The 14,294-nt window shown below is 38.5% G+C and overlaps 1 protein-coding gene across 2 annotated transcripts in view; it reads left to right on the forward strand.

Moving 5' to 3' along the window:
- man1a1 (mannosidase, alpha, class 1A, member 1) overlaps window positions 1–14,294 on the forward strand; it is a 196,373-nt gene that overhangs the window by 72,890 nt on the left and 109,189 nt on the right. For both annotated transcript variants that reach the window (XM_088627015.1, XM_088627017.1), the window contains one exon: window positions 9,353–9,468. In XM_088627015.1, the coding sequence (XP_088483141.1) occupies window positions 9,353–9,468 (116 nt within the window). The remainder of the gene's footprint in view (window positions 1–9,352; window positions 9,469–14,294) is intronic.

The raw sequence follows: 14,294 nt of genomic DNA on the forward strand, positions 1-14,294 counted from the left end.
AAGGGAAAGTATTAGTAGTTCTCTTATCTCAAAGCAAAAATACCTTTGAAGAAGCCTTTTCAATTTCGGTTGTTTCATATGTGCAGTTTACAAAATCAGGATTCATTATCCTAAAATGGTATATGGGTGCCTATATTACATTATCTGATGTTCTCTGTATTACAGTTTCCTATCGTTTCAACTTTATTTTAAAACTTCCAACTCTGGTTTCAATATTCTGAAAATCATTAGGCAAATAACACCACCAGCTCAAGAGAGCTGTGCATTAGTGCGTGGTTTGACTTTATACCCTTGTGTGCTAATTTAGCAAGAATGGTCACTGAACCGTGAATCATTGTGTTTGAGGCTGTACCGGTATCAATTAGACAACAAGGCAGAGTTAAGAGAGGAGCAGTCTTACAGACTGGTGTCTGTTGGTCATTCCTGAACTTGCAGGCAGTGAGAAAAGGGAAAGGCCGTGTTCAAATTGGTGTTTTGGAGTCTTGCCAGGTTCCACAGAGCCCCACTGCTGGGTTTAATTTTTTGTGGAACTGCTTGTAGTTCTAATCTTCTCTGAGCACGGTGGTGTTGCAGCTGAATCTTCTGGGATGCTGGATGCTTAGTAGTTCATCTGCAGTCTTGTCTGTAATATTTTCTGAAGGGTGCTGTCTGTACCATAAAGGAAGTAGATGTTTTGAAGCACAAAGAACAAGATAAACAGAATGATCAAAATAAAAATGAGTTGAGTTCTAGGAATTATAACAAGACGTGTTAAAATCTATCTTTTTAAAGAAGCTTTTTGTGAAGTGAAGTACCATTGATTTAATTTTACATTGTCTTTGAACCTTCCTACCTCAGTTATTTTGTTCCTATTTTAAGAAATTTCTAAAACTTAATAAGATTGTTGCAAATGATCGTTTGAGGCTGAAATGGACTTTAGAATTTATTTTGTGAGACTTTCTTGATATGGGTCAGTTAGCAGGAAAAATGGTTCCAGGTAAGGTGTTTATTTTTACCGTACTAAACTCAATGTGTTCAGCACTGTTATGAACTGCTTGCTTCAGAGACATTCTGACAACGAAAAAATACCTACTTTAAATCCTTACCCCCAAAAAATTCATTATAAGCTTTATGTCGGTTTATACTATTTTAGAAAGCAGTGTGACACCACCTGTAGTACTCAATTGAAGTATAGTATTGAAACAGACTGTTTTATCCTGTCATAAGATCAAATCTTTGGCACTTATTTGTTAGAACAGATTTTGAAGGGATAGAATATAAGGATACTGTTGTATTGGCACCAATATGGTATAGAAACACCTTTTACCATAGAACATAGACAGTTTTAATATCTGGCTTGCTTTTTCATTTTCAACCAGATAACCAGCAAAACTGTTAATTCATGTCTGCAGTCAAGTACCAGTGGGCCCTGATTAATAACAAAACTGTTCTTTATTGCATTGCAGTTTGTGCTTGGGACCTGTGATTGGAAAATATAAATGAAAGCTAAGTTACATTGTCGTCATCTCTAAATCTGTAACTTTCACTTCCCGCATGAAAATACAGTATACCACCATTTGTCAAGTTGGCTTGTTTTGGCCCCTGAAAACATTATTCACCTTGGAAATTATTTGTTGTTTCTTGTCTTTGTCTAGTTTCTTTCTTAACGTAAAAAGCACAGGTTATGACTTTCTCTTTGGTGTGTATGCTTATAAAAGGACAGAAAAAACCTTCTTGAGGGAGTAGCTAGTTAATCTAATGTGCATCACTCCTGCCGTCAATAACACCACTGCCACAATACCGTCACAGACAGAAAAAAAATCTTAAGCTGCATATTTGTTGATTATATAGTACTAAAATTCTCTAACTTAGTGAGGCAGTATTGCATGGTATTGGACTTTGTGCGGCTTCTCTGCTTTTGTGCTGCTAAACTGAATACCAGGGCTGTCTGTATATGTTATGAGCAGTATGTTTATGCTCTTCATGAGAAGGTTATTTTAGAGTTGCCTCTAGTTGTTCAACTCATCTAATTGCCTAAAGTTGTTCTGCGCATTCATTTGCTTATTTCATTAGTACACAAATACAATATGCTTATTCTAAATTAATTTCATTACAGCGTTTGATGTATTTGGATTTGATTATTCAGAGCCTCTGGCTGCAGTGCTGGTGTAGCTGATGTCTTGACGTGGAGGAAGAGAGACCTGATCCCCCTGTGTTGCGGAGCAGAGCAGCACTAGAAATGAAAATTCATCACAGGAAGGGGATTGTACATTTCTTAGGGGACATGTAAACCAGGCACAGACCTGCTGCTTCAAGGCTCCCTGCCATCCTCATTTTCATTAGTGTGCTGAGCCTCCTTATTACAGTGATTAATGGTACCTCTAACAGAGTCTCACCTGGGCATTCGAGCCGCAGTCTAGGAAGAACACGAGTTTTTCTTCTTTCTGAATTGCCATGCAGTTTTATCTCTAAAAGATATCACAAGGTATTTTAAAATGTTTTTTAAATGATATCCCTCATGTTCTTACCATCATTTGTTATTAATATTTTTATGTCATTAGTAGGCTAAGTAGTGGTTAAAAATGTGCTGGATATATAGATACAGTGCCTTGCGAAAGTATTCGGCCCCCTTGAACTTTTCAACCTTTTGCCACATTTCAGGCTTCAAACATAAAGATATAAATGTTTTATTTTATGTGAAGAATCACCAACAAGTGGGACACAATTGTGAAGTGGAACGAAATCTATTGGATTTTTGAAACTTTTTTAACTAATAAAAAAATGAAAAGTGGGGCGTGCAAAATTATTCGGCCCCTTTACTTTCAGTGCAGCAAACTCACTCCAGAAGTTCAGCGAGGATCTCTGAATGATCCAATGTTGTCCTAAATGACTGATGGTGATAAATAGAATTCACCTGTGTGTAATCAAGTCTCTGTATAAATGCACCTGCTCTGTGATAGTCTCAAGGTTCTGTTGAAAGCGCAGAGAGCATCATGAAGACCAAGGAACACACCAGGCAGGTCCGTAATACTGTTGTGGAGAAGTTTAAAGCCGGATTTGGATACAAAAAGATTTCCCAAGCTTCAAACATCCCAAGGAGCACTGTGCAAGCGATCATCTTGAAATGGAAGGAGTATCAGACCACTGCAAATCTACCAAGACCTGGCCGTCCCTCTAAACATTCAGCTCAGACAAGGAGAAGACTGATCAGAGATGCAGCCAAGAGGCCCATGATCACTCTGGATGAACTGCAGAGAACTACAGCTGAGGTGGGAGAGTCTGTCTATAGGACAACAATCAGTCTTACACTGCACAAATCTGGCCTTTATGGAAGAGTGGCAAGAAGAAAGCCATTTCTCAAAGATATCCATAAAAAGTCTCGTCTAAAGTTTGCCACAAGCCACCTGGGAGACACCCCAAACATGTGGAAGAAGGTGCTCTGGTCAGATGAAACCAAAATCGAACTTTTTGGCCACAATGCAAAACGATATGTTTGGCGTAAAAGCAACACAGCTCATCACCCTCAACACACCATCCCCACTGTCAAACATGGTGGTGGCAGCATCATGGTTTGGGCCTGCTTTTCTTCAGCAGGGACAGGGAAGATGGTTAAAATTGAGGGGAAGATGGATGCAGCCAAATACAGGACCATTCTGGATGAAAACCTGTTGGAGTCTGCAAAAGACCTGAAACTGGGACGGAGATTTATCTTCCAACAAGACAATGATCCCAAACATACAGCAAAATCTACAATGGAATGGTTCACAAATAAACGTATCCAGGTGTTTGAATGGCCAAGTCAAAGTCCAGACCTGAATCCAATCGAATATCTGTGGAAAGAGCTGAAAACTGCTGTTCACAAACGCTCTCCATCCAACCTCACTGAGCTCGAGCTGTTTTGCAAGGAAGAATGGGCAAGAATTTCAGTCTCTCGATGTGCAAAACTGATAGAGACATACCCCAAGCGACTTGCAGCTGTAATCGCAGCAAAAGGTGGCTCTACAAAGTATTAACGCAAGGGGGCCGAATAATTTTGCACGCCCCACTTTTCATTTTTTTATTAGTTAAAAAAGTTTCAAAAATCCAATAGATTTCGTTCCACTTCACAATTGTGTCCCACTTGTTGGTGATTCTTCACATAAAATAAAAAATTTATATCTTTATGTTTGAAGCCTGAAATGTGGCAAAAGGTTGAAAAGTTCAAGGGGGCCGAATACTTTCGCAAGGCACTGTATATGCTGTGCAGGTGGTGTATATAGATATTCATATCTAGAATAGCACTGGTAAGCAGTCCAGTTTCTTATTAGAGCCCCAGTATGCAGGTGTTCGTAAAACACCTGAGTGGTTTACACATTTCTCATTGTATTTTGGTTTGGTTGTCCAGTTTACAATGTTGTGAAGTGGTCTTGCTCTCGAATAGTCACCTAATGGTTGATAGCCTTGTTCCTGGCTGACTTGAAATTAGCTCAAGCTGTACCAGGTACCAGCTGTACCAGGTTTGAATTACATTGTAATCAGTGTTCCTCAAACCAAGCCAGGGTCATAATTCATCAAAACTAAGGTTTTAACCAACTCAAGGATTAGTCCTGTAGTGTTTCTTCTTTAAAGTGCCACAGCATCATTGTGGCTGTGTTGATACAGGAGTTGTATTGACTCTCTCTCATCAGCGAGGTTTGTTGCAAATTAATTGGTCCCTCTTTATTTGCTCTTATTTCTGCTTGGATTTTCCTTTTATTCTTATGAAGATGTGATTGTGTGACCTTCTCTTCAGTGTGAAGCTTATTTATATCTAAACCTGCGTCATTTTGTCAGATGTTCAAAGTCTTTTGTCACGGTCTCCCTGTCGGCCAGAAGACTTTCTTACCAAGTGAAAAGAAAAATGAACGTGAGATATTGGTGATAAATATAATGTAATATAATATATATAACCCTTGCACTCTCCTTGCAGATGAACAGCAATTTATCACATTCATAATTTGCACTATATAAATATATATTTAATTGTAATCACACAAGAGCAACTTGTTAGATTTCCACGATTTCCCAAGAGAAATTTAAAAGTGTTCTCTATTAAAAGTCCATTTAAGTTATATTTAATAAAAAAAATACAATTATGCTTTGAATGTGATTGTTTTGTTATATTTCTTTCATTCTTATTTTTGAAACTGAACTGGTCACATGGAAATAGTCTCCATGATCTGATCTTAATTCTTAAAAAAACATTTTATATACATGTAACATTTCTAGTATATATACTATAGTGAGAAGCATTGCAAACAAAGATATGAGTGTTGGAACCATATGTTTGTACTGCATGTCAGTATATACAGTAAATCTTCAACATTCGCACTGCATTGTTCAACAGTGCTTAGTTATTGCACTGCAAGATTACCAATTTACTGGTTATTCTCTGCATTACCAAGAACAACATGAATATCAGTGTTTGCAGTCCTTAATGCAATTCACTTTTCCTCAATAATGTACTCAATACATTAGTCTAAGTTAATAATTTTGACAGTTTCTTATCAAGGGGCCACTCTCAATGAGAGCCTGGTTTCAGCTGCAGTCTGTCATACACTAAGAGGTGACAAACTGTATAGTAATGTTCTGTAGATGCCAACAGAGCACCTGAAATTGCAGCTTTGCTGAAACAACAAAAATATCCCCATCCTATATTTGGAGATTTGAAAAATGTTTCCATTTTTGTCGCCATCTGTTTAGATACTTTGGATAATTCTCTGTTTTTTTTGTCTTCACACCAGTCTTAGGCTGTACTTTAGTTGCTGCATTTAAATTTCATTTAGTTAAATAATGAAAAAAGCCAAAGCAACAGGAAGCTTCCATGAAAAGGTAATGACTGTGACGTCGAGTCAATGCAATCAAAAGGAGTCAAGTTGTAAAGGAAGCTGCTGTTCTCAGTCATTCGCAGAAGCTGGGCTTCAAAGGGTTCACAGGCGTTCACCGTACCTGGTCCTGTAAGACAGTTAGGAAACCCAGACCAAGTGTATAAACCCGCAGCTGCGTGCTTATTTAAAGCGTCAAAGAATGTGATTCAAACTGCGATACAATCTTTTTTAAACAGCCCTTTGATGTGCGGGCTGCTACCAAACATCTGCAATCTGCAATCTGCACTGAGCTAAAAACAGTGTCTGGCAGCCACATTGTGATGTTCTCTAGCAGATGACTGGATTTCTCATTCATTCCTCTGGTGCATCACAACTGTATCTTGACTCCTCTAATAAATCTATCGCGGGAATCCCAAGCAGTTGTAGAGAATTAGGCCTTAGCATCCTCACACAGGCGTGCCCTGCAACCTCTTGGCGGGCTTAGCACCTGCAGAGGTTCATCCCAGCCCTACTCACCCCGACACCTGTCCGAGCTAGCGCAGCTGTAGCCTGCATGACACCTGCGTGCTTCAGGACAGATGTAATTCCCATGAGTTGTCCTCATTCAAGGGGAACTGCAGTCCCAATTTCTCAGACTGGATATTAAATCTCGGTAGCACAATAAATCCTTTAACATTAAAGAAAAAAAAATACAAATTTAGAATTAATCACAAACTCGTGGACTTTGCAACAACATGGTGATTTACAGTTCTTTCACAAACTCGGATTTGAGTTCCCACGAATTGCAACATGGTTCAGCCCTTCCTGCTCACTAGTCCCTGCAATGACTAGTGTACTGTGATGTACAAGCGAATAAGTACAGGTTGTGCACCAGACTTTTCGCTGCAGAATGTTCTACATACAGAGTTAACAAGTAGTATTTGTTGGCAAATGGAAAACAATATTTCTATTGGATTGAAAGACATGTACACGTAAGCCTGCTGTTTTACAATGTAATAAGGTCTCAACACGTCACTGGAAGTTGTGTTGCCATGTTCTGAATCGCAGAGTGTGTTCTGCGCATACCTGGAAATGTAGTCTATTTTGTGGTGTAAATTGGAGGTTTTACTGTTGTACATCTTGCTTTTATTGTGGTTTGAAATACACTCATCAATGCTGATTCTTTCTAACCCCAAAATATCTGCATAGCGTTACAGTTCCCCTTTGACTACAAACACACATTTGTTTTTCCTTAGATTTGTACAGGAATTTGTACAATTTGTATTTTCCGCTCACTGGAAACTATCCAAGAAAAACATTGGCTCCCACTTGATACGGCAACAGCAAGGGCCCCCCTCACCCCGGGCAGAGCCGTGGAGTAACACCCTGTTATTGAGTCTCTGTAGTTGTTCGTGTCATCACGTGTGTGACGCCATATTCTTGTTTGTGTATTCTTAATGAAAAATAATACTGCTCGACCAACGAGCGAACATCGTGGCCTTAAAAAACACCATTTAGAAGATCAGATGTTAATTTCCGGACCCCCAGTGGAGGTGCAGGACTTCCGGCTTCTACACGAATCTTTCTTTTGTTAAATTACGTACCTCTGGAAAATGTTGGGTTTTTTTTTTGTAATGAAAATACTGAATGTTTAAGTTATTGCAATTGTGCGAGCTTTCCAACAGAAAAAGTAACGTACAGTCTGTGCCACAGATGCTGGAAGTTGGCAGATCTTTGGCTTGTTCTGTAGCACGAGGCATATGGTTGAAGTGATAATTGGTACCCTCCTGTACTTTTCTCTTTTTACTGCATGGAAAATGTTTTGTAGCACACTTTTTTTGGTGAAACTATTGTTCTGCAAAACTGTCCACAGCTGGTTCGGGTATACTGTTTGTCACCTGCATGGTTTCAGTCAGCCTGCTTATTTATCGACACACAGTGTCCTTATGCCAGAGGATTAGAGCTCGAAACTGCTAAACCTGGCAGTCAAGACCAGGATGTCTTCATCAGCTCCATGAGACCTACATCATTTCGCTTATGGGAACAAACTATACTATAGAATTAAATGGGTTTAGGCTTTTGATTAAAAACTAACACGTGCTCAGGCTGCTATTAGGAGTAACTGTCCAGATTAATTTGCACGTATTAGACGCCCTCTAGCTGAAGACATGTTTACAGAGCTGACTGGCTTTTGGTTCCTGTCTTTTTTGTTTGTTATTATATCTATATTGTGAAGTTGATTGTTTCATTGACAATCAAAGCTCTAATGAAAAACTCTAATGCATAGGCTTTCTTTATATTTTAAAAGTGTCGTATGAAGTAACAGTATTGAATATTTTTCTTTTATCACTGGGAAGAATGCAGAATTTAAACTATAACAATAAGTATGATCATCAAAGTTAAAAAAATATCCTCAATAGAGGGATTGACTTGCAATAGTTATAATTAAAGGATTTGCTAATAACCCTTAATTGAAATTTAATTAAAATATTCATACACATCATCATTTACTTATTTTAGAGTTTTTACCTCAGTCCTTATAAAGAATTTTATTTGAATCCATGAACTCAGCTCTTAGCTAATGAATATTAATGTAGAATTTTAAAATATGCTCTGGAGTGCAGGTTGCGCTGCTTTTTAAATGTTGGCAACATCAATTAATAACAGCAGATGTGAGCCAGAAAGTTTAAATGTGTATGAGGAATTATTTTTCTCTGTAATGCATTAAAAGAAGACAAGCATTCAGTGATAACGTGACCATTTTATTATCGGCTTAAAATAGTCCAATGCTCATTCCTGCTGAAGAGGGCCATAGGAAACTATGGCCTGTGCTGCAAGTGGTTTTCCTCCTCGGCCTGGCCTCTCGCTGTGTAACCGGTTAGATTCACTTTGCCTGCTGGTCAGGCAGAAGCTGCATCTCCACCGTCTCGTCCATAAAGTCATTTTCCTCACATATTTTGTAGAAGAAGTTCCACAAACTGCATCTTTGATAGCATAAATGGGACAAATATTGTATGTATCTGTTAATGTGTAAAAATGCATATAATTAATATGTGCCAAAATTATGTGGTAGGGTTGGGGGGTTTAATGTTTTGTTTTAAATATTCCATGCTTTTCACTCTAGCACTTTTTAATATTCAAGTGTCACTAAAAAAAGAAGAAAAAAAAGCTATTTGAACCTGCAATGAATACTTTTTTTTTGCATTTTTTCTCCGGTTTTGATACAGAAATAGCTGAGTCATTAATCGCTCATTCATGTTTTCTCTTAATTTGGCCATTTAAAAAAAACTAACAGCCCTCATAAATGGTATTTGCATTTCTTATATTTTAGTCGACTGGCGAGTGTTTTTGTCTGTCGGACAGATTCCCGGCGCAGAGTGCTTGAGAGGGGTCTGTTCTCTCCAGCTCTGTCAGGAGAGCCATGTGGGAAGGCAGCTGATGTGTTTTCCTACAGCATCACAAGCCCTGCCCATGTCATGGAATAATTGAATGACATTTGGTGGTCTCAGTACTACGGAAATGACAGGACTTTTCTCCTTTGTTTCTAGGAAGCATTCAAGGAGCAACTATAGTGGACGCACTTGACACCCTGTACATGATGGAGATGTATGAGGAGTTTGAAGTGGCCACGGAATGGGTTGAGAAGAATTTAGACTTCAATGTGGTAAGAGCTGCGCACTGCTTGATGGGGGGGATACTCTGCACCAGGGGCTTCTCTACAGGGCTCACTGTGCTGAGAAGATGAGCTCCGTCTTATCTTAGTAATGGAACAGGCATCGGGTGTAGAGCTACAGCTAGAAGTGTATGTGCTCTGTTGAACGTTAGCAGCCCATAACCCTTTTATGCCCCCTGAAGCTGGCATACGTGAACGCACTCAAACTCTTTTTTGTTTAACATGGTGAACCATACTTATCCTGAGTGATAGGATTGTACGTATTATTCTTCATATCCAGTTGGTTTCATCAACATGTTATTTGCTTATATGTGACGTTAATTTAAGTCACAATCATTTTAAAGGCATTTTTAAAATTGCTTGCACATCACCTGAATAGTCCATATGAAATGTCTTAAGAAACAGTCTACTGGTGCAGGTGACCTACTGGATCGCCACAGGAATGTGTCTTGTCCCCCTTATTTTACATTATGTACACTAGCAATTGTAAGCATGCAAATAGGCATTTCATAGCACTTGTGCATATGACAAATAAACTGAACTGAAGAGCACACAGACATCTTATCTATTTTGCACCCCTGGTCAACTTATTTAAGGCCTCAGAAAACCATCGTGGCCCTATTTTACTAAATGTGGTGAGTTCGCTTTGATGTTAAATGCTTTAAAAAAAAGGAACTGCTAACTGATTTTAGGAAAAATGTAATGCCCTTCCAAATGTTTGTCTTTGTATAGGAGCATACATGCAAATAAGAATTTCATCGCACTTGTGCATATGACAATAAACTGAGCTGTTTTACACTTTTCTACAAGTCATTTATTTTAAGTTTTTTAACATGGTCTCATTTGTTGGTTTGGCATCATTATTACCGTTAATTATAATAGGAAGGGAAAATTAGTCAAGTTAAGTAGCGAAATAATTGGGGCATTCAAATTAGCCTAAATATCCTCTAGAAAGTGAGGGTTGTAAAAAAAGGCTAAGAGCATAATGGAGTGTGTGTCTCACCACCACCGTGAATCTAAATGACTGCCATCTGGGAGGTACTGTGTCCCCAGGTGTCACAGTAACAGATCAGGAGTCTCTCATCCCTGCTGCTCTTTCACTTTCACTCTCCTGTCCTCTAACACTATTCTACTGTCTTTGTTGTTGGATGCGTTTGTCTGTTCTTGTTGTTTTGGACTGTCATAAAAACAAATTTCTCCCAGTTGATAATAAAGCTGGAGTTGAATTGAAACAGTGATTCACAGGGCAACCTGCCACTAATCTCGGAGCTGCCTGTTGGTTTTTCAGATCAGCAAGTCAAAAGGTGTAGTTCAGGGGTCAGCATCCTTTCAGAAGGGCTGTGCGAAGATGCTTTTACAGATTACGTGTTCTTGATACTTGTTTAATGTCAATAATAGTCCTACTTACATTTTGATTAATAAATGGGTTTTAGGCAGCATGGCCCTTCTCGGGTTCCATCTGAGTCAAGGTGTCTTGCAAGACTTGCTAATAGAAGGGCACAATGCCATTTATACCCATGCAGTGATCAAGTGCAGCACTAAATGCTTTTACATCTTTTAATGCCACTGTCTGTTGTTTAACATTTTCAGCCTTTTCACTCTCTCCACTGATCTTGCAGACAGAGGTAAGTTGTCAGTCCTGGAGATGTTGGCGTCTTGTTGGGCAGACCATTAAAACATTTGAACAAGAAAGTCCTCATTTGTATATTCCCCATCTGTAAATGGCTTTCCGTGTTGTACAATACATTTCGTAACTTGCTTCTGTGGCTGGATTTTTACTGACACAGAAATTAGTCAAATTTGAGAGACTCTGCCTTGTCTGCTTCATCCTTGAAACGTTTGTTGTGTTTGTGTCCGGAAATGTCATTGGACACTTGATGTGCCACAACATGGCGCCCTCTCAAAATAGAGCACAAACAGCACGGTCTTTATGTTGTGCAAGTTCTTTTTCATGTGTCCAGAAGGGCTGAAACCTAACTTTGCTCTCTTAGCAACTGACATTTTGTCCAAAATGTTTGACTTTACTCTTTAAGTGGGGGAAGAATGTTAGTTATAAGCGCTGTTTAAATGCTTTTGTTTTAAAACAGCACGGATCGTGAGCTTTCTCGTAAAAACAGGCTAGCTTCACTAAAAATAATGCAGTAAATTAACCAAGTGAATTGTTTTTCTACCCCAAAGAGCTTTCATTGGATAGCATGTTGTAGAGAAGTACAAAACAGTCAAGCGTGGTTATTATTGTTTTTTAATTTGGCTTATGAGACCTTTATTGCATGTGCTGCTTTCATTGTAAGTGCTGAAAGACGTCCCTGTGCATGCAGACAGTGGCGTGTGTGGTGTAGGTTGCCAAACCCTGGTGTAGCTCATCTTGGAGATGTTGGCGGTAGGTTTGTTTTTGGGGAAGTAATGAGTTTGAAGAATGATTTGTATAAGGGATTCTATGTTTTGGAATATAAATACAGTGCCCTGTTGTCTTTTTAAATGCTTTTGTTTTAAATCTTTAAAAATTCTTGACACCCGTTTGGATGCATTTATTAAATCTGAGTAAAAGCATCTTCCCAAGTTTGATTAATAATCAAGTATCTTTCTTTTTTTGTGTTTTACAATGAATGTTTAATCACAGGAAATAGAAAGATGATAATGAATCTATTATTTAGTGTTTTAAACCCCTTAATGGCATGTGATATGTTGGTGAATTTTGTCCAGTGGAAGCTGTAACCTACTCATCTTTAATGCAGATTGTTTTTGAAGAGAGAAAAATATTTAAATGTATTTGTGGACTGTAGAGATTGTGGCATCTTGAACAACAGTGTACACAAGTAATAGCATGTATCTACAGCACTCACAAGCTGTGGACAGCAGTCAGCACGCTTAACAAAGACCAATTGGTACTTTTTGAGCAAATTCGAATGGTTACATGCAATACCTTTGCATCTAATTACAGTAAGTTAGTACAGTAATTGGCTTTGACCTTGTTTATAACCCTATACATTAATCTTCATTTGCCTAATCCTACTGTTTTCTGTATTCTGAGGTTTAGTAAATCTGACCTGTAGTTAATGTTCTTTGTATTGCAACCTGTTTTTTAAGGAGAGAGATTTTGATAATTTCATGGTGAGACATTCAGTTCGACCTCAACATGTAGCACAGATGCAGCTTCTTCAACATGTCGTATTATAAAGGTTAAACATTAATCCACAGAAGAGCATTTACTGTTGTCACTATGGGATGAGTAGTCACAGCATTCATCTGCAAATAAAACGATCCTAGAACAGAGAAAGACAGCACAAGTTTGTCATTTGTCAACTGAGGAGTAGTCTTCATAAGTATATTGTTTTTCCATTATACATGATTTGTCAAATATGATATTATTGACAACTTTTACAAGCCCCTGTAACTATTTTAAATCATTTAAATGCATTGTCTTAATTTTTTGCTAATGTACCTCTTCATGCTCATTGCCAATTACTTATGAATCTTCAGCGTACATTACCAAAACAAAACACACATGTGCATAGAGACTAACGAGAACTGGGATGAAGTGTAGTTACTGGTATGGAACTGCTAATTAAATCCAATTTAATTGTCATTAGCAATTAGCAAAATAATAGATTTCTAGATCTTTTTAGATTGGATGCAATGATACATACATATGAATAGATTTTTATATCTTTATTAATCATTTTAGTTTGTGGCCTGTTCAGTTTTGATTCCATCGAGAATGTTCGTTTATAAATGTTCCTCAGTTACAGAAAGGCCCTGCAAGAACAATAACCACAGCCTATAAACTTCCAAACTGAAATTGTCTGCACAGAAAACATTTTTGTTAAGTAACACTATATTTTTGTCCATCCTATACTTTGCTTCTAAAAAGTATAATTGGTGATAAAGTTGAATGGAACATATTAACAGACTCTTAATTGAAAGTGTTTTCCTAACGACCCTCCAACACTTCTAACAATAAAATTAATCTGGGGAGCTGACGAGAGCCCTGGTGAATTCCACATTGTTATTCAGCTTGCTTCCTGAATAGTAAAGATAATTAAAAGCAGAACAAAAGTATTTGTTTTTACTGCTTTTTGTTTCTTAGCATGACAGACACTCCAAGGTTATTTTTTTAAAGTGGGGCAGCCTTCCAGAAAAACGAAATGCTCTATTTTTGCAGATGGGCACAAATTCTCCTCTTGATGAAGGGTGTTTCTATCAATGGTGTGATTCCTTCTGACATAAAAGCAGCTGTGATTATTCCTTAGTCCCAGGACTGGTGATACCATTGTGACCATTAACAAGTTTGGTCCTAAAGGCAGAACTGTACTGGAGCTTCTGATTTTGCCCATTTAAGATGGACCTTAACAATGCAGGACTGAGCCCTGTGACAGACCCTGTTCTCAGCTTGGGCGTTTCAAGGGATCTGTACAGAAACCTCCAGCCTCTATGAGCCGTCTTTCAGAAGATGTCTGGAGGCCACAAGTCCCCAGGCTTTCCTGCGGGGACCACTTAGTAACTCCAGGTTTCTTCCTGAGTTTGTGAACAGGGTACTGTACACCATTGCAGAATTCACTCTTTACTGCTTTAAAGCAGTTGTCAGTTGCTCCGATGGTTTCAGAGAGATCCTGGATCCTGATCCTGTATCCTGGATTTGTTAATTTATTCTTTTAGTAGGAGATTCTTCTGTTTTTCCCTTTTCTCCCTCTGGTGTTTTTCCAGCCGCGCTTTTGTGCAGAGGATTTCCTTTCCTAGCCATCTCCTTTCAGCAAGCTCTCAAACCCTTGCTCTTCCAACTCTGTGTTGGTCACCCGGTGCTCTGAGACTGTTCCACA

The sequence above is a fragment of the Lepisosteus platostomus genome, chromosome 3 (genome assembly GCF_059453375.1).
Source record: "Lepisosteus platostomus isolate fLepPlt1 chromosome 3, fLepPlt1.hap1, whole genome shotgun sequence".
Classification (NCBI taxonomy): domain Eukaryota; kingdom Metazoa; phylum Chordata; class Actinopteri; order Semionotiformes; family Lepisosteidae; genus Lepisosteus; species Lepisosteus platostomus.